Raw genomic sequence first — 19,101 nt, forward strand, 5'->3', positions numbered from 1 at the left:
TTTTGGATGATCTTAGATCAAGCTGTTTCTTTTAGGCTGTGCCATCCTTTTGAAATACACCATTAGAAACAAAGACTGCTTGCAGCAGTTGACATGCATTATGGGAGTTTTAACAAGCCTGTGAAGTTGTTGGTGAGTGGTTGGAGTCAGAGACTGCTGCGCTTGTCTCTTGAGTTTGTCTTATTCTGCATACGTGCTTCCCATCAAATGTGGAGCTCCAAGTCTTTATTAAGTCTATAGAGACGTTAACTTGACAGCACTTTAAAGAAAATGAAGAGAACTATCCACGCCCATGGCACAACCTTGCCAAAACTGACACACGCTGTAGCCTCTTTTCTTATACCTTTGTTCTATGACACAGGGATATGTTTTCTGAAAATTTGATTAGATTTCATTGATTCAAAAGCTACATTCTTCTCAATCTGATGATGAAGACTGGTTCCTCTTGTCTTAACCGAGTTGTCCACCACTGGATAAAATGTTCACCAGTCATTTCTTTTTGTCTTTGATCTGTATATCTGAGCTTTAATACCTTTAAAGAATCTGTCATCCCCATAGCAGGAGGTTTTTCTCTTTTTTATTATAAAGTTGTCAAAACAGGAAGTCATCTTTAATATTATAGTTTGTGAAATTAATGTATTCTTTCTTGTTCAGGCCACTATCCAAAAGCTACTTGAAGAGGGGGTACAGCTAAATAGCCCTGCTGTCCCCCCACAGGATAAACGGTTTTGCGTGTCAGAAGAGGATCCACACTGGGTTATTTACAGGTGAAAACACAATATACACATACACACCTGTATCAGGACACCAGATATGTTGATTTTGTGTGTCTTTGCTGTTTACTGTACCTTGTTCTTTATAACTTGAATATGAAAGTAATTTGAAACAACATTTTTTACTTTTTTAAAACAAAGGTTAGAGTACCGAAAAAGCAGTCTTTGCATTTAGGTTGCACACAGTGGTTATGTTGTCCCAAGGGTGTGTACTCTATTCTGTAGCAACAGTGGAACTAAGTTCCATCATAGTGTCAACTTTTTAGCTAAAATTACAATAAGTCAGCGATGGCATAGCTGCAGCACCGACATTGTTCTCCACTTCAGTGGGGCTCACCACTGTTGCGGTGTTGTGGAGCTGTACTGAGCATGCAGGCGCTTCTTCAAAATGTGATCTGGGCACAAAGTATACTTCCACATTGTAAACCATTCAATCCACCATCTTGCTAGCTAAGGTTTAGAGACATGCTTGGAAGACTTGTCTGCAAATTTATGCTGAAAAAGTGCTACACAACAGGGAGACACAGATGATAGATCATTTGCATTCTAAGAAAAAGTTGTGACTTTCCACTAAAACCAACACATTTCAAAAGGGGCAACTTTTCCAGTTTCCATCACAGTTTCACAAATACTTAGTGAGCAGTTGGAAAGTGTTTGGTAACTACTTGGCATCTTCCATGCAAATTAGAAGCGACTGCAGCAGTCTGCTCGCGGCTAAAGTATTGGCAAGGTTTTATAATATACCTCATAACCACTTTCACTTAGTGACGGCATGCCTTCCACAACCATTAACCAACCAGCTGGGGAATAAACATTTTCCCTAGCTGGCTATCAGGGGATCACTGACTGCTGTTGGGCTGTAGCTGGGGCTAAAGAGTTGATTTCACATCACATTCCAGCAACCTCTCACAACCAGGAAACCAGGAAGTATTCTCAGTATTCTCAGTTTCTCAGTCAGTTTCCTGGTTGACCCAAAAAAAACAACGGTTCCAGTTTCTTCTATAATGCGATTGCCTGGCCACCACTCACCGGCCTCTAGGCCTGTGTGACTGAAGCCCAAGGTTAATATGTGCACTGGCATGGACCTATTATTGGATACATTCCACTTGTACACATCTGTGTGCCAAAGAGTTGGGGGGGACACAAACATTGGGAAGGTCATGAGCTTTTGTCTTGTTCTTTTTCTTCCATCAAAATAAAAGTAACAGAGAAATACCGTCATATTTACCAGAAATTGTTTGCTTCTTTGAAAAAGCATCTAAATACCTGATTAATTGAAACTAAACAGTTACATTAACTCTTACAATTAAACAGTAATCGAGTACTCTGCTTTGCACCTACTAATTAAATAAGCTTAATTTCCTTATTGTCAAACTAAGAGTTCAAACCTGATCTGGGAACATTTCTAAAGCAATCAGATGTTATGGAAGAAGAGTTCAGATATCTTGTGTAATGTAGTTAAAGACAAAGTTGTTGCAAAGGATCAGATACTCCTCATTGCTTGTTATAGTGAGATCAGCATTATGGTGGTCAGGGTCGCTATAGTATATTATTATTAATCATTTGTTTAATATATTTTGGGACTGGAAAATGGACAAATTGGATAAATGGACATGTGCATCCAGAATCTGATATTTTTTATTTTCTATTTTTCCAGAGTGTTTTCCAATATGTCTTCTCTCTTGTATTAGATAAAACAGCAGCCTATTTTCTTTATTGACTTGACAAGACTTGACACATGACATTCACCATTGAAATCACTGTACTGATGTTCTGTGCCTGAAACCTGCCTGAAATCTATTTCTGGCATATTGTAGAATTACAAGGGCTGTGAGCTGTTACTGTGAAATAAGATGAATATCTTGTTAAGTAGAATTTGCAAATTCTGTAAAAACTTGATTGAGTAATTTTCCTTTAGTAGATGAACGTGTTCATGCAAAAACAAGTTTAAAGATGAAATTGAAAATATTGTACTGCACACAAACACGCACAAAGAGTACTTTTTCTATCCCTTTTTCACTCTCTTCTATATTTCTGTGCTTCTCTCACCCAGGGACTGGATCCAGGCTCTATGTGCCTACACCACCTCCAACTTCTTGCGGGCAGGGGAGCTCGGAGCAGAGATCGGAGAGTCGTGGGTGGTAGCTAATGCAGCCATTTACCTGTGGAATTACAATAGCCACTTGCTGGCTGCTAGGGAATACACACGCCTGCTTCCCACCTTCCAGAGTCTGGTGGACATGCTCCAGAAGACGGGGTACACAGGGTAGGCTTTTTTTTTTTTAGAAAATTATACCTTACCTGCGGTGTCACAGCTTCACTAATCTAACATAAAGGTAATTAAAACACACCCTGAGAATCTGAACTGTAAAAGCACCACAAAAAAACTCATTATGAAACAAAATCCATGACATTCTAGATGAAATCTGCCTCTTGTCAAGTTGTTAAGTTCTTAATCATTACTTCTCTGAATCAAGGTCATGAGCTACATTAGTTATACCCGTTGTTGTTTTTGCCAGCACTTAGGATTATCATTAAATTAGTTTTTGCTTCAGGGCAGCTGGGACAGGCTCCAAGATATGTATTTGGTAGTTTCAACACAGCAGACATCCAGGAGACATCACATTGTTAATTTAGTGAGTATATTCTATGTTCAGCTGGATTCTCAGAGCATAATGCATTTTCTGTGGTCTTATAAATTCTTCTTCTCACCTTTCCTCGACTTCGTGACATTTTCCACTAAGGTCAAGGATAAGTAGTTGCAAAAATGAGCTATTCGATGCACCCTTAGATTCTGATTAAGTTCATATGTTTCTTCTTAGTCTGTGTCTTTGTCTCTGTCTGTGTGAGGTTGTTGTCATTGCATACCAGTCTGTTCTTATTTTTTACCATTTTGAGATGCTATCATTATGCAGCACTCTTTTTTTAGTTGGTTATTATAGTGCCTTTTTGAGTCCCTGCAAGCCCAAGCTAGTTTTCTGTCTGCTTTGGATCTTTCCTCATCAGCATGACACCTGCAGCTCCTCGCACTTTGTAGTTTAGCTGAAACAGAGAAAATTACACAGGATATTATGTCTTGCTGGTGTAACTAAAAAGGTTAGATGAAATCACATAAATATGTTTTGTAAATACATTGTGTGTTGAGCAAATAAGAGCAACCTCTAAATGACAAAACACATTTTGGTTTTCATCCATTTTATTTACATTATTATGTACATTTTATTTTGATTATTCTCTACCTCCCCCAAGGTGGTTATGTTTTTTTGGTAGCCTTTGAATGTGTATTGTTCTGTCTGTAAATACGATAGCTTGAAACATTTTGAATGAAACTTGGTGCAGATTCAGTTCTTGTTAACAATCCATTAAAATTTGTTTTACATCCACTAAGGTCAGCTTAACAACCTATTGGTCTAAAATTGGCAAAAAAAAAAAAGCCTTAGAACGTATAAACTACGATTCTTACATGTGTGGTGTGTATTGTCAACACATAGGAAATAACGTGTAGCAATTTAAAACATCTGACCACTTATTCAAGCTCAATATGTTGATACATAGAGAGCTATATGATTATGGAGCTATTGTATGTCTATAACATACAACACCTTTCCCTTAAAAGTAAATACTGCCCAGAGAATGAGCTGCCTCGATGGAGTGCTTCTTGGTTTTATTTGTTTTATATGTTAGAGCTGCTTAACCAACAATTAATTAATAGTTTTTTGCATTTGTGTGTGTTTCTTTGTTTTTCTTGATACACTGTCTCTATTCATCAGTACATTGTTCCGCATTTCTTAGAAATGAAAATGTTTTTAGACTGATGATCACACACATTTTATCTTATTCTGTGCGTTCTGAAAGACTTTCATCAGGCCACCCATTTCTTTATCTACCCTCTGTGGAATAAAGTGAATACAAAGTCCTTCAGTTCAGGTAAAACTTACAAAATGTGCGTTCATCCTCAGAAACGTATCTGAAGCTTATTTCTTTTGTTGCTCCTGACAGCAGAGGAGACCATTTAAGCACTGCTCTTATTTTTGGCTATGGAAATAAGCAGTGAAGCGTTCACGAGAACAGACCAAACTCTCCTTGGGCATAACAATAATTGTGCAAATTTTAGAACACACTGGCATTCTCATGTGACATGTGACCCAAGGAACACTTAGTTTTTTCGTAGCCAAATCTGTGGTGAGGGGAACATTCTTTGTTTGTGTTTCTCAGGAACCGTGTTCTTTTTGTGCTGCTGTGTGATGCTGTGGCCCAAGGGTTGATTCAGCCTCTGTTTGGGCCAGCTCCAGCAGAAGACAAGGGCAAAAAAAGAGCTGAGAAGGGCATAGCAAAGGCTGCCAGCACCTGTGGGGGTTTCTTAGATCCTGCTGGCCTCCAGGATGTCCACAAGGCATTAGAGGTGAGTCTCTTAATGTGGCTGTGCTTTTCTATATATCACACAAGTTATATTAAAACTTCCTGACCTAGGATTTTCTGAAGCAGTTTGTTAGGTCATAGAGATATTTTCATCAAGATTAAATATGTTTATCTTGGGATTTCTTTAAAGTAAAGCTATCTCCACGGGCACTGATGATTGGAGCTGATTTTGGCTGATACTTGTGGAGACGATAAGATATAATTAGACCACTGTCTCTACAGGGACGTGTTCAGAAAGGTTATGCAACATGTAATTATGACTAACAGAGTGTATATGTATGATACATTCCAACTAACCAAAGCATATTTAGTTAGAAACCTGCTAACTTCTTGGATGGATGTTGTGGAAGAACACAGAATTGGTCTTGTGTCTGACTGATTGGAGTGTTTTGAGTTTGTTTTTGTTCAGTTTTTATCTTTTCACTGTGAAAACAATGTCTGAAATCCCAGCGCTGAAAGCTTAAGAACTGATTGGAATCTGTGAAAAGAGTTTAGCGCACAGTGTGTACAATCTCTGAATGCAGTTTGCTGAATGTTTGCAAGACGTGTTCAGAAAGTCAAGCGTTAATCTCTTTGTGCAAATGTTACACAGCCAACAGTGTGAATTTAACTTTTACAGACTGACATCTTTAAAAAGAAAAAAGTTTTAGACTTTCAAATCTAAATTTTCACTTTCCAAATCAGAGTCTAAACCATCAGAACTTAATAGAAACCTTTGAAATGCTCCCCAGCTGTATATATGATTCTACTTTATGCAAACAATGGTCTGTTTGTATAGAGAGCAGCCTTCATGCTCTCTTGATTTGGCCACTGAGCACTGAATTGTAGTTCAGCTTTCTCAGCTTTAAAACGGGTGCTTTTTTTAGTGGTCTGTGACTGCTCAGTCACTCAGCAGTCACTCGCCCACTGGTTGGTCAAGACAGCAATAAAATGGGACATAGATGGAGTCAATCTGATATTAGTTTGTGATTGGCGGGGGTCAAGTTGTCCATTATTTCTGCTTGTAATAGTTTGGCAATTAGCTGAAATAAATTGGTGACAATTGTAAATTTGTTGCCATCCACATTCAAAGTCAAGTCAAAACCTCCCTAAATAGCAGTGTAGTTGCTGCAGGACAGTAACATAACAGCAAAATGATATAAGGTGTTTGGCAGCCTTGCTTATATAGGCAAATTTAATGAGAAAAAACGAGCTGGCAACACATTTGGGTCAAGTCCCTGATTGCAAAAATATGAGTTGTCCTAACCAGCGCAGACTGACTCCGATTTATTGCAGCATAAAGGCATTCTGTCTGCATTTATTAACTATGTGGCAATTATTTGTAAACCTTCCCTGTCTAACAGTGATTGCAGTCACTTCAAGTCGCCTACAGGACAAGGGGACTACATGCTCAACCGCTCAAGAAGCAGCTGGTCACTGCATCTATTACAATTGCAACCGGTCACCGAATGCAAAAAAATTCAGGGCAATAACTGGACAAACACAGATAGTGTGACCACCCACAGGGGAATATCAGATCTTTCTCTATTGGATATATATGACATATGATGAAGCATCACACAACTCTTAAAACAGGAGATGTATTTTCTTATTCTGCACATCCACCCATTTGTACACACACTCGCACACACTCACACATACACACGTGCGGACACGATCACATGTTGCTTTCAAGACTACGTCTTTGTTGAAGACTGATTTCTTTGTTCTCTCGCCTGACAATTAAACCTCGTTTCCTTTCTCCTGATGTATTCTGATGGTCAGCCATGAAATCCAGCTGTAACTTCAGATAAAAGACACGTTATCAGTGAATTATTCACTAAATTTCATTGTGTCTATTTCCATTTTAAAGAAAAGAAGAAAAAACTATCCTTTGCTGTGTATGTTTTATTAATGGTATAGCAGGGTCAGATCCAGTGTCCAACTTGAACAAAGTCTTACTGAATTTTGACTCCTTTGTAGCTTGCATTAGGGAAGTATAATTATGCATCATGATGTATAATAACTGACTGACACCTGTTAAGTGTCTCAGATAGCTCATTATTGTTTTCTGCTCCTCCTCCTAGCTATGCGAGTACGCCCTTCGCATATCAAATTCTACCATCCCAGGGGAGACTGTCCCCATCTCAGCAAGAAAACGGGTGTTGGCTACATGGGTGCAGATCCATGGGCTCTTGCAACAGCAAACGGGTTCAAAGATGAATATGCTGAAAGAAGAGGTACTATTCTTAGCAGTTCTCTTTAGGTTCATTTAAGGGTTCTAGTTCATGTCTAGGGCCTAATCATTCACACGAAACCAACTATCACCATTGAAAATCAGCTAGCATTTTAGAGTTAATTTAGAGTTTGTGTAATTTACAGTCTCAAAGATTTATTACAACACTATATCAAACATAAGTTCAGACAAACAACTGTTAAACTAGCGGTCACTGGGTATAAATAGTGTATGTGGCAACATAAGAAGTAGTAGGTTTGATAATGTTTGTTTTAAACCAGCTTTATGTCCATTTATGTTTGACCTTTCTCTACATCTGCAAGCTGCTTGCATACCCACCTCTCCTGCAGCGCTTCCATGTCGTGCTATTTCTGATTCAATCAGCTCCCGCCACTGTTCTCACTGGCTTCTCAGGTATAGACATGAAGGGGACAGAGATGTGGACTTTCCTCATTTTAGACTTTGCGCATACATATGTACAGAAGAGTTGGTCCTAGAACAGAGCCAGGACGGAATAACAAGTCTGTGTTGACTAAATTAATCCTGACAGAATAAAATTAGGTTAGGTTAATGCTTCGGAGGTGGTGTTTTTTATATCGCTGCGTTTGCAGTTTTCCAATGGAGTTGACATAAGTGGATAAAAAAATAAAGAAACAAAAAAGTTAACTTCAGTAATGTAAGCCCTCAAGCAATTCAGTTTTCCTCATGTGACAAGAACGATTAAGAAGAACAAAGCTATTTTTCTACCCTCCTGTGCATGCATTATTTTAATTTTCACTTTGAGGGTCACTTTAAGACTATTGCTCCTTCTACAGTTTATGATAAGCCTAAAACAGTCATTTTGGAAGCCTCTTGTTACATAACAAACTACGTCAAATGTAACATAGGATGGATTGTTGCTGAGTCATCTGTATGGCTCAGTGTTATAACATAATAATTAGAGGTGGGAATCACCATACATCCCTCGATACGATATTATCACAATACTTAACGCACGATATGATATTATTGCAATTTTTTAAAATATTTTGCGATATTCAGATTCTGTACATAAAAGTAAACTTTATCAATATACATTTTATCTAATATCAAAGTCTCACACTCAGTCTTTCTCTCATTTCAGTCAGTTTTATTGTTGACAAACCGAACGGTTTGTATTACAGTCTAGTCCAACTTAACTGAATGCAACCATCTGGTACAATTGTAGCTATTCTGAACTATGCAATTTATGAAAACTATGCAGCCCATTCAGCAACTGAAGAATTTGAAAGTAAATTAAAACAAAATATAATTTTACATTAAATAAAAAAGTTTTAAACTTAATTAAAATAAAACATGTTTATTGCTGCCAAAAAAAAAAAGGTAAACACATTTGGACAGTGAAGGAATGTCAGGATTCTTGCTCAGAAAAAGGAGCTGATCAACATGCTCTGAAGTCAGAGCATGTTCCAGTCCACAAAAAAAAAAATTGTTACAAAATATCGATTTCTGCTGTCCCTGTATCGATACATTATTAGCAAACAAAATATCACGATACTACACAGTATCGATTTTTTCCCCACCCCTAATAATAATGTCATTATTATAAAGTATTAATGTGCTTATGATACTGTTATGACTGCTGACATGCTCTGTGATGCTGTAGGTGTTGCATCCGCCCTTTTCATATTCAAGCTTTGTATCTGCTAGTGTGTGTGTGTTTGTCTCCAGGTGTCGTATGATTGTGCGGCTTCAGAGGGGGACAAAAACACGGGAAAAGCACAAGTGCGATTTGTCATTCGAGCAGACCGTTCAATTAGTCACTGTAATCCTTTAACTGTTCCTCAGCCGAGAATCTCCTGCCCTACATTAGTTCCTTTGGCCTGATGTGTTTTTGACTCACTGCTAGATGAGGTTCGCTTCTTGTCATGCAAATTAGGAATTGCACCGTTAATATAACAGCGGCTCATCTCTAATTGCAATCAATAAATCATTCATCGACTCATTTTCCACACAATGGGAAGTCATACATTATCAACAAGACCATCTCCGCAGCATTTGGAACACATGCGATATCTTAATTATACTACATCTTTATGTGTAATTTATACACAAATAGAAATACATGTATATGAGTTTCAGTTAATTAAACTGTATGTATACATTGAGTAGATTGCAGCTGAGTATGAGTTGTTTTCCACTGTGTTTGCAGAGTGAGAATGAGGACATGTCTGTGATGGCGTGTGTGCTGGTTGGAGTGGAGATGCTCCAGTGCAATAGGAACCCGAGGCATATGGAGTTCTCTGCTCCCAGTCTCTCCACAGTATGTATTTCTCTGTTTTCCTACAGTAGCTGATGCCCAGATTGCAACAACAGATGTCAACATGACCCATTGAGCCCTTGCAGCCTGTCTGCATCTCATCATTTGTCAGTAGTGTCAGTAAATGAAAAAAGTACTGTGCCAACCCTGATCATCCAGCTTTACTAGGATTATGGTTGTCACTCCTCTGATATGATCAGCACGTGTGCATTTACTTTAGTTTAGTTTCCTATTGAAAATTGCTCATTTAGACAGTTTGGCTTTATTCCACCCCTCTATCTGCTTTCACTCTTTCTCTTATTCTTTTATCAGTAAGGACAGATCCTCAATGTTTCTGCTTTTTCCATTCACTTTTTACGATCCTGCTCCTGCTTTTTCTGCCATTTTTTTCTTGTCTGCATATGTCCATTCATTCTTTTCTATCCTTGTCCTTCTTTTTCTTCCTCCTGCTTCATCCTTTACACCCATGCATTCACTTTCTTCTCTTGCCTTTTCACTCACCACTCCTTTCCTTATTTCTCACCTTTCTTTTTCTGCCTCCATTCAATCACTTTTCTGGCCCTGCCCCAACCCTCCCCTGTCTGCCTCTACCTTCCCTTAATTTTGTTCCCTTCCAACTTTGAGTCCTCCTTCCTTGTATTCCCACAACCCCCTCATCATTTCCTCTTCCCTCACCACCACTGCCACCACCATCATTTTCATTCCCTCCCCTCTCTCCACTCTTCACCTAAAGCTGGTGAGCATGGCGTCGGAATGCAGATGGTCCAACGCCGTGGTGGAGTTGCAGGTGTGGTGCCAGCTGGCTGCCTTCTGCCACGATGTCAAGGACTACAGCTTAGTGTGCAGCTGCACCAAGAGGGCTCTGCTGCTGGAGGAAGCAGCCACAAAAAGTCTCAACACCATGCCGTGTGTTTTGTAAGTGTGGTTGGTTTATTTCAACTGTAAAATAAGTACCGGGGTCATTTTTAAAAATGGGGATTCCTTATAGAAAGCATTTCGGGCAAAGTAGTTGAGACTTTGAGGCTCAGTTAACATCTTGTCCATAACCCACTGATAATTCAAGAAATCGATGCGTATTAAGCTACCTATCTATTTGCCTGCTCTGTTTGGCTTTGACAACTATGCAGCCAGTCTGCTTCAGATTTGGCAGATGTATTGCTTTCGTCCCGAGTAAGTCCGGTGATTTTCTCATATATTTTTGTTCTGTGTTACCAGTATTTCACCTACAGCTTACATGGGCAGAGTATGGCCTGAGGGCCAGAACCAGCCTGTGAACCATGTGAATCCTGCCTCTGAAATCTTAAAAAAAGAAAACTGTATTAATGAATCTTAAGGTGACTAACTTAAATGAGTGTTTGATTCCAACAGAGGGCACACCACTTATGATTGCCACCCTTAATGATTCGTTATTCGAATAGACAATACGGTTCTTAAATGTCTAATATCTGTTACATGTAGAGATGCAGTTCTGTACTGTGAAGATCTTAAAGTTACAGTTGCACATATTAGCTTAAAAAAGTCTTTTTGCACAGCATTTAGTTAGTTTTCGAATCAAAACTATATACAAATATAACAACTTATAAAAAGTCAATAAAAACATGTCTTGGGGTTTGTTTGTTTTGTTTTTGTTTTTTTCAATAGAAATTCAGGCCTTCAGGACTGACAGATACTGCAAAATGTTCTCTTATTTCTCCTCTAAGTTATTAGGTTCAACAGACTGTGAGATATGTTTGTCAATTTAATTTTCCAGTGCTCTTCACTTACTTTGTCTGAGTCAGTATGTCAGTAAGGTCTCACCCAGGCGTTCTTGTTTGGCTGTCTATGTGAGTGCATTCCCTGGCGTTAAAGCTACAACACCAAATCTGCTTACTGTGTGCAGCCACTTTCTGATCAGGTACATTCACACAAATAGCGGGCAAATGCTGTCCACCTAACAGCTACTTCACACCCTTGACAGGTCTCCAACCTCTCGCAGGGATAACACTTAAAGACAGACAACCATTCACACTCACATTAACACCGACAGCCACTAATTAACCTAGCAAACATGTTCAGCCCATAGGTTGCTAACATATGTCACTTTTACAGTTTGGTTTGTTGGTTGATAATGCCTGATAGATGATTTCACACGTGTAGGTATGGCCCAACTGCAGTGAATGAAATGCTGAGCATCGCAACCTGCCTGAGAGGTTTGAGCTTAGTTCATGAGTCCAGGGGAGATCTACACACTTACTGGGAGGCAATGGAAGTGCTCTTGTCAAGCGTCAGGTACTGTTTAGAGTAAACTGATTTATTGATTAATGCTTTAGGCTTTAGGCTGAAAATGTTTTTTGCTTTTTTTAGTCTCTAAGTCTGCACTTTCAGGCATTTTAAATTTCTGCCCTTAAATCAGAGTTCTCCCTTCTCTCGTCCATAGTTTCGCAGAGAAAGCTGTCAGTCCAGCATTGTGTGTCACTGCTGCCGGGCATTACTGGAATACTTGTCTACCTCTGACAGGGAGGACTGAGGAAAGGCAGCAGCTCCGGGAGAACCTAAAGATGATCCTGAATACCCTGGTTCATACCACTAAACAAGAAATTGTTTGTTATTTAATGAGCTATTCTCATATTCATCCATATCAATTTATCCAACAATTCAGAGGAGGAATTTTACATAGATGACCCTCCATATCTACGTAAATCAAAATAATTAGTTATCCAGCTTTAGTAGAAATAGATACATTGCACATATAAATTAAATATCTTAACATAGAAGTATTTCCCATATGTAGACAATCTCCAGACTGCAGGTATTCCCTACTGTTCTTTGTCTGCACCTGGCCAAAATACATATGTGGGAAGACATTTTTTCCACAACTACAATGCTAGATTTATGCTAGAACAATGTGATGGTACAACACTAACGCAGAGCTCAGCAGTAACGAAAACAGACACTGAGCCTCCATGTTATGGGAAATGGTTTAGACACAGACAGACAGCCTCTCCCGGATCATTTATAACATTTTCTGCTATATCAACAGCCGAAAAGAAAAAAAATCTCTATTTCTTTCATGCCATTTTTTAATTGCATCTTTTTGAACGCTTGATTTTTGTTGCTATCAAGGTGACTAAGGTGTCTTAACATCCTCTGAAAATCAGTGCAGTTTTTTTTCTTTTGGTCCTAAAGGGGAAAAGCTTGTGGGTGTGCTCAATTGTGCAAAACATCTGCCCATCTCTGCCTGTGAACAGCAATCCAGCCACGGGGATAAACAGCAGTTCAACTGCAAAATCTATAATTAAAGAGCACTTATGTGAGAATTCAGAATGATGTTTATCTGTCGTGTTTTTCTCTTCTCAACACTGTTCTTAAGCATCATGTTGCAAGTGGGGGTAAACATGATCTAGCTTATATACAGATGATGGACTTTTTTTGTATAGTATTCCCAAATTGCTAAACAGTGAGTCTGGAAGAGAATTTACAGATATTGAGACAGGGATATATATAAGGAAAGGTCACAGAGCCTTTGCTCCTATGTGTTATCAGTGAGCTCTAACTATGACCGGCTAGCTACTGCAAATGCTCGATTTCCCAAGCGAGTTAAAATAAAGCATCAATCCTTTTCCTGTTGTATTTCAGCAGCAGAGCAAAGTGAAAAGGCCACTGACCTTGGCAGCACAGCCTCTAAGGAGATCAAAACACAGAGCAACAAGTAAGCACCAAAAAGAGCCTCAAAATATAATACATACTTTGATACAATCTACACAAATGTACCCTACAGCTAATTATTTGACCTCAGTATAGCTATGTGCTCCTTTTTGATGGGCAATAACATACCTGTGAATTCACAAGCAGTGAAAGTCATAAAATCATAATTACTCTTGGTTGTCCTCATGACGGTGATGCACAGTAGTGCAGTGGTTTACCGTCTCACCTCACAGATTCAGGTTCATACCCTGGCTGGAGCCTTTCTGTGTGAAGTTTGCATCTTCTCCCTGTACATCTGTACTTTGGCTTCCAGCTCAGTCTACAGTGCTTTGAGATCCAGTGTTAATAAATAGATAAATACCAGTCCATTCCATGTATTTAAATGAAACACATATAGAACTGCAATGAGTTTTATTCTGTATCTGTTTTGTATATTGGTGGTATGGTTTGGCTCTGGGTTCAAACCTCTGTTTTCCTGTGCTTGGCTGTGTTTTTTTCTGGATGCTTTGCTTTCCTCCCACAGTCTAAATACATGCATGCTATGTTAGCATAATTAGTGACTTTTGCTGGCTATTGATAACAAATTGATAACAAAATGGTGAACACACACTTGTTTGCTTTGCATTAGAGGCGAACATTTAAACTCTATATGTTTCTGTGTCTGTATATTTGCGTCTTTGAAAGATGAAGAGGTCCTAACCCTGAGAGCAGCTATTTACCGTTTGTTGCTCCAAATCTACATCGATGAGGAAGACTTTGAAAGTGCCCTGCAGCTGCTGGCCAAAGCTATGAGAGACATGCCTCGCAGTAGACACCGGTTGTGAGTGAAATCATGAACATGAAGAGATGAGAGGAGCTTAGAAACATAGACATTTGACTCTTCTTTGTGTTAACCCAGGTCTCTGCTCAAATATGGTGTGCTGGTGAAAGCACAGCTGGGAGAGAACATACTGCCAGACATGCAGAAATTAGAAGATGAAGGGGAGCAGTGCCATTCGTTCATGTGGCATCAGGTGGCACTGTATGCTGACACGGTAGCCAAACAACTGACTTGCCACCAGAAAGCCATCGTCTCTCTCACAGTAATATACCTCGAAATGGAAAACATAATGCATAAGTTATAAACTTTTCATATAAAAAAAAAAAACAGTCATAAATTGCATAATATTAATTCCTGTGTTTTGACTGTGCATGGAGGTAGTGCAATATTTGTAGCAATGGTTTTAGTACCATCATGTGGTGCTGACGTGCCATTACAACCCACTTCAAATACTTTTTTATATGGTGTGAAGAGTTCCATATGATCAGGCTTGAATTTTTCATGTTTATGATAATTTTTTTTACTTTTGTGTTTTTAATGTCATCTCTGAACAGAGCGCAGAGACTAAATGGCAGAAAGTCAGCATTCTGTTAAGTTTTGGACAGTGGCTGTACAATCACAACTTCCCCAAAGAGGATGCCAAACTTCAGGTTCAATGGGTAATAGATATCCTTCTACACATGGAACCTGGGAAGGCAGATGGAGTAGGTAGGACTCCCTGTCTCGTCTCGCTCATTGTCAAACAAGTGTCACTGACTAGTTTTGCCAGTTCTGCTACTGTGCACTCTGAAAATCTCTGGGGGGGAAGGTAACACATTCTGAGAATTCCCCTGAGGTTCACATCTCAGGAGTGCTTTTCCACTTGGATTAAGTCTGCATGTGTGCAATTACACATTAGCACGTGTGCCTGCATGCTTTTTTTTTTTTAACCATCCCTGATGTTTTACACTGTGTTAGGTTAAGATAGAAAACAACATCTGATCAGTCTGATCCTAAAATGAGCATTGCCACTGCTTGTGTGTAATTGCTTCAACATTAAAGTCACGTGTTCCCCTGTGCAAACAAAACAAAAAAAACCCAGACTGGATCAGAGGAAAACAAACTGACCACTCGAGAAAAAGATTTGTCAAGATCCCACGTGGGTACCCACTGAGAATAAGATAGCACCGCTTTAAAGAGAGCTGTAAGAAGTCTTTATAGTCTCCTGCTGAGAGTACCATTAATATTCCCTCAGAGATAAACTGCCCTCTTCAATAAAACCTCTTTATTATTCTCTTAAGTTGTAACTGTGTTTCAGTCATTCTGATAGATTATCCTATATATGTTTCTCGTTTAACACCTTTTATGTCTCTTTTTTCTCTAGAGGATGAATCTGTAGAGAGGGATTTGGGCCCTGTGAAAAGTGAGTACGTGCTCGGAGTCCAGGGGTTGTCATTTACACAAAATGTGTCCGGTCTAAAGGAAGTGCGTCGTCTGGACTACTTGATACAAGCACACACTCTGCTTGCCATCATGGAGGACAAGACTTCGCCTGAGCACCAACTTAACCTGCTCAGAGCCTACACTTTTGTGCTCCAGATATGGCAGGTAGTGCATCTTCAACCCCACTGCTCTTGACAACTTTGACAGCGGCTTCAGATGCAAATTGGGCTCAAGCTGAGTGCAGTATGTGCCATGACGTGTGCACCGTATTTCACTACAGGTTTCTATGGCAGCAGCGTGCGAGATTTCCAGAGAGACGGCAAAGAGTGAGGCACTCCAACCTCCTACCACTGCTGAATCCAAAATAGGCAAAGACAAGGACAAAGACAAAAAAGCCAAACAGGTAAGTTTCTCATATTTGTGCCTTTGCTCGCTTTGAAATTTAACTCTTGACTTTACTTGACTTAAATGTAAAGTTATGCCAGTTATGTTCATCCACTCTGCCTGTTTGATTTCACATTTCACAAGTTACGTGTTGACTGCACACCGGTGTTAAAAACAAAAAGTCAGTACTGTGTCTCATCTGTTTGACCAGCCTACATCTGCTGATGAAAGACCTAAAGCTGTTATCTTGGATCAGACACCTCCTTCCACCACGAGGGGCTGGGCCTCCTTTGTCTGTCCCGACCAGGCCAGGCAGATATTCAGAACCAGCAGCAACCCCCACTGTATCAACACTCACAGCATTACAAAACAGGCAAGACTACAAACTTCTCTCATACATTTCTCTCTGCATTATAAGGTGTACCATCTGTGGTATCGTCTCAGACTTCACTTTTTATTTAGCAGAGGTTGTATCTCCCAGCTATATAGAATCAAAGGCTTGGCTATATCAAAGTGAGGCGGTAGCTTAAAGTCAGTGTTGCTGCAAAGTTTTGTTGACAAGAAAGCACACTTATTGATCTTTGGGGATCAATTTAAGCTGTCAGAAGACGATAAAGCCCTGGTATTCTAAATTAAACATGTACTGTGATCCATTCATGGATCTACAGTCTCAGTGGGATGGCAATATGTAACAAGACTTCATCTAATTGGTTTGAAAAAGGAGCAAAGAGCCATTTTCTATTCTGATAAAACACTGAAAAGTCTTGATGTATACTTGTTAGTGAAAGTCTTTAAACCTTTATGTTTCTCTTTGTGTTTGGCTGTAGAAACAAAGCCTGTTTTATCTCAACCTGCTGGAAAGAGAACTGAACTCACTGTCACTCGGCCACCTGACCCTTCCTGCAGTGCATCTAGCTGAGATCATTGCTCATGAGCTTTTGGATATGACAAGCCTCTCTGACCTCTACAGGCTTAGGTAAAAACCAGGGTGACCTACACCTCACACTCACACTCAGGTCTTAGGTAGTACTCCTGCATATGAGAAGAATGTTGTTTAAAGGGTTTGAGGTTCAGAGGGTGGTACAAAAATCAGATAACTTGCTCAGTGATGAACTTTATTTGTTAAATACATGATAATATTCTCTGTGTAAAAAAAAAAGCTGGACTCAAAAAATATTTACGCCCAAATTGCTGACTCTAAATCACTGGATAACATGTAAATTTTCCGTGGAATTTTTGCTACATGAGTGGAATGTAAAACATCAAATTTAATTTGTTCGAATTAAATTGATAGTTTACTGGAATCGGGTTAAATCAGATTTACTTTATTGGTATAGAGCAAGTTTACACCAAGCATGTTTTCCTAATAATTCAATATTTGAATAAATAAACCTTTGACTTTATCTATATCAGCTACAGTTTACATCATGTTTAGTGTGCCTTTCAATTTTTCAACATTCTGTCAGTTTACAGGTATTCGGGTAATGTTATATATTTGAAAAAAGTTGTATAAAGCTTTATGGCTAAAGGAGGCGCTGTGTGATGTCTCAGGGCTCGTGAAACAGAATTGATTGGGTCAGAACACGTAGGATGGACTCAGCTACAGGGGAGCTTACTTTATACTAATCTATGTTTAAAAGCGCTGCACACCTACTTCTCTAACCACTTGCATCACTGTTAAGGTATAAGGTGTGATTGAAAAGTTCAGGGAACTGGTCAATAAATCTCCTGTTAAAATCTGATGAGATTTGTTGAAAAGGCTTCCAGTGCAGTTTTTGTTTTCAGATGACTTCTCAAAACTCCCATTCTGACCACTATCACTGTGGAGCAGTTTCTCCAGTGAGAAAGAAATTCAATATAATAAATATCACTTTCTCTTATAAATTTTATCATCTTCTTAAAAAGCAAATACGCACAGTTTTTTGTTCATTTCCTGCCTGCCAAGTTTTCCACTTTCCCCATGTTTCTTCACTCACGACAGACTTCTACTGAGAGATCTTAAAGTACTGAGAGATCTTGAATGAAAAACTGGATAAATTTAAATCCGGTGAGCGTTTTAATTTTACCTGTTAGACTTGTTCCCAAAACTTTTGGATCATAGCTCGAAGATACGCAGTGATAAAATTGTGTGTGGCTCAGTCAGTGAATACTTACCGTTTCCAAATATTAAGAAATATTATGTCAGTTTTGTATACAGTAAGTGTGGCTGTTTCCAGCACACGTTTCATCTCATTTAAATCTCAGAGTAAAAGAATTACTTCACTTAGCTGACTGACTAAGGAGCGTCAGCCTGTGGTCCCATGAGTTACTCCATCATTGAATGTCATGTTCCTCTTCCTGTTTTCACCTTATTAGAATTGCCAGAACCTGTGTTGAGCTGGGTTTGGAGGCACACTCACCATATCAGAAGAAGCTTCTGCCTCTGAGTGCAGTCCCAGAACGAGAACAAATGGGGTACGTGAACTGGGCTATAAAGATTTAATGTTTGTGCATCTTTAATAACCTATGATATCATATTCATGACTGCAGGTGCCGCAGAGCCGTAGTGCTTTCGCAGGAGAGGAGCAGCCTCCGCAAAGCTCGTAACCAGGTCAGCTTCTTCTCACAAAACAGATGCATCTGTGCTTATGGTTTACATGTTAAAGAAATTATACTCTAATTAGCATTCATTGTATTGCTTCCCAGAGGATGATTGACAACAGCCCCAGTAGTTGTGGTATTTAAATTAGTACTTTTATAATATAGCACAGAGTTATGGCAGATTAATATTGGATGTTTAAGATGATGATTTTTGAGGCTAGAATTATAAATAGTTTTCACTTTTTTCCCATTTTTCCAACTCTGTTATTCTCTATAACCTCAGCTTGTTAATAATGTTGATTATGTAATCACAGCTGATAAACACTATAAGATCCCAGCAGGACATGTAATGATTTTTACATGTTACATACATTTAGTTACGTAATGTTACATCCACATTACATATTACACATACACTTGATGCGTTATGTGTAATGTGTAATCTTCTTTTTGATATCTCATGTGTATGCAACATGTTGACAACTGAAAGCTTGAGAAAGAGTTT

General features: G+C 39.0%; 1 protein-coding gene across 7 annotated transcripts in view; it reads left to right on the forward strand.

Annotated features, from left to right (window-relative positions):
* cfap46 (cilia and flagella associated protein 46) overlaps nucleotides 1-19,101 on the forward strand; it is a 65,649-nt gene that overhangs the window by 16,811 nt on the left and 29,737 nt on the right. For 3 of the 7 annotated variants that reach the window (XM_087850373.1, XM_087850367.1, XM_087850371.1), the window contains exons 17-34: nucleotides 655-767; nucleotides 2,827-3,039; nucleotides 4,989-5,175; nucleotides 7,259-7,411; nucleotides 9,599-9,709; nucleotides 10,440-10,621; nucleotides 11,843-11,974; nucleotides 12,123-12,285; nucleotides 13,322-13,394; nucleotides 14,075-14,210; nucleotides 14,289-14,472; nucleotides 14,765-14,918; nucleotides 15,574-15,797; nucleotides 15,913-16,035; nucleotides 16,228-16,389; nucleotides 16,844-16,992; nucleotides 18,372-18,470; nucleotides 18,546-18,606. In XM_087850373.1, the coding sequence (XP_087706499.1) occupies nucleotides 655-767; nucleotides 2,827-3,039; nucleotides 4,989-5,175; nucleotides 7,259-7,411; nucleotides 9,599-9,709; nucleotides 10,440-10,621; nucleotides 11,843-11,974; nucleotides 12,123-12,285; nucleotides 13,322-13,394; nucleotides 14,075-14,210; nucleotides 14,289-14,472; nucleotides 14,765-14,918; nucleotides 15,574-15,797; nucleotides 15,913-16,035; nucleotides 16,228-16,389; nucleotides 16,844-16,992; nucleotides 18,372-18,470; nucleotides 18,546-18,606 (2,619 nt within the window). The remainder of the gene's footprint in view (nucleotides 1-654; nucleotides 768-2,826; nucleotides 3,040-4,988; nucleotides 5,176-7,258; nucleotides 7,412-9,598; nucleotides 9,710-10,439; nucleotides 10,622-11,842; nucleotides 11,975-12,122; nucleotides 12,286-13,321; nucleotides 13,395-14,074; nucleotides 14,211-14,288; nucleotides 14,473-14,764; nucleotides 14,919-15,573; nucleotides 15,798-15,912; nucleotides 16,036-16,227; nucleotides 16,390-16,843; nucleotides 16,993-18,371; nucleotides 18,471-18,545; nucleotides 18,607-19,101) is intronic. The other 4 variants (XM_087850368.1, XM_087850372.1, XM_087850369.1 and 1 more) reach the window with 3 other exon arrangements.

This window comes from Neolamprologus brichardi, chromosome 13 (assembly GCF_056152115.1).
Source record: "Neolamprologus brichardi isolate AB-2024 chromosome 13, ASM5615211v1, whole genome shotgun sequence".
Lineage (NCBI taxonomy): Eukaryota > Metazoa > Chordata > Actinopteri > Cichliformes > Cichlidae > Neolamprologus > Neolamprologus brichardi.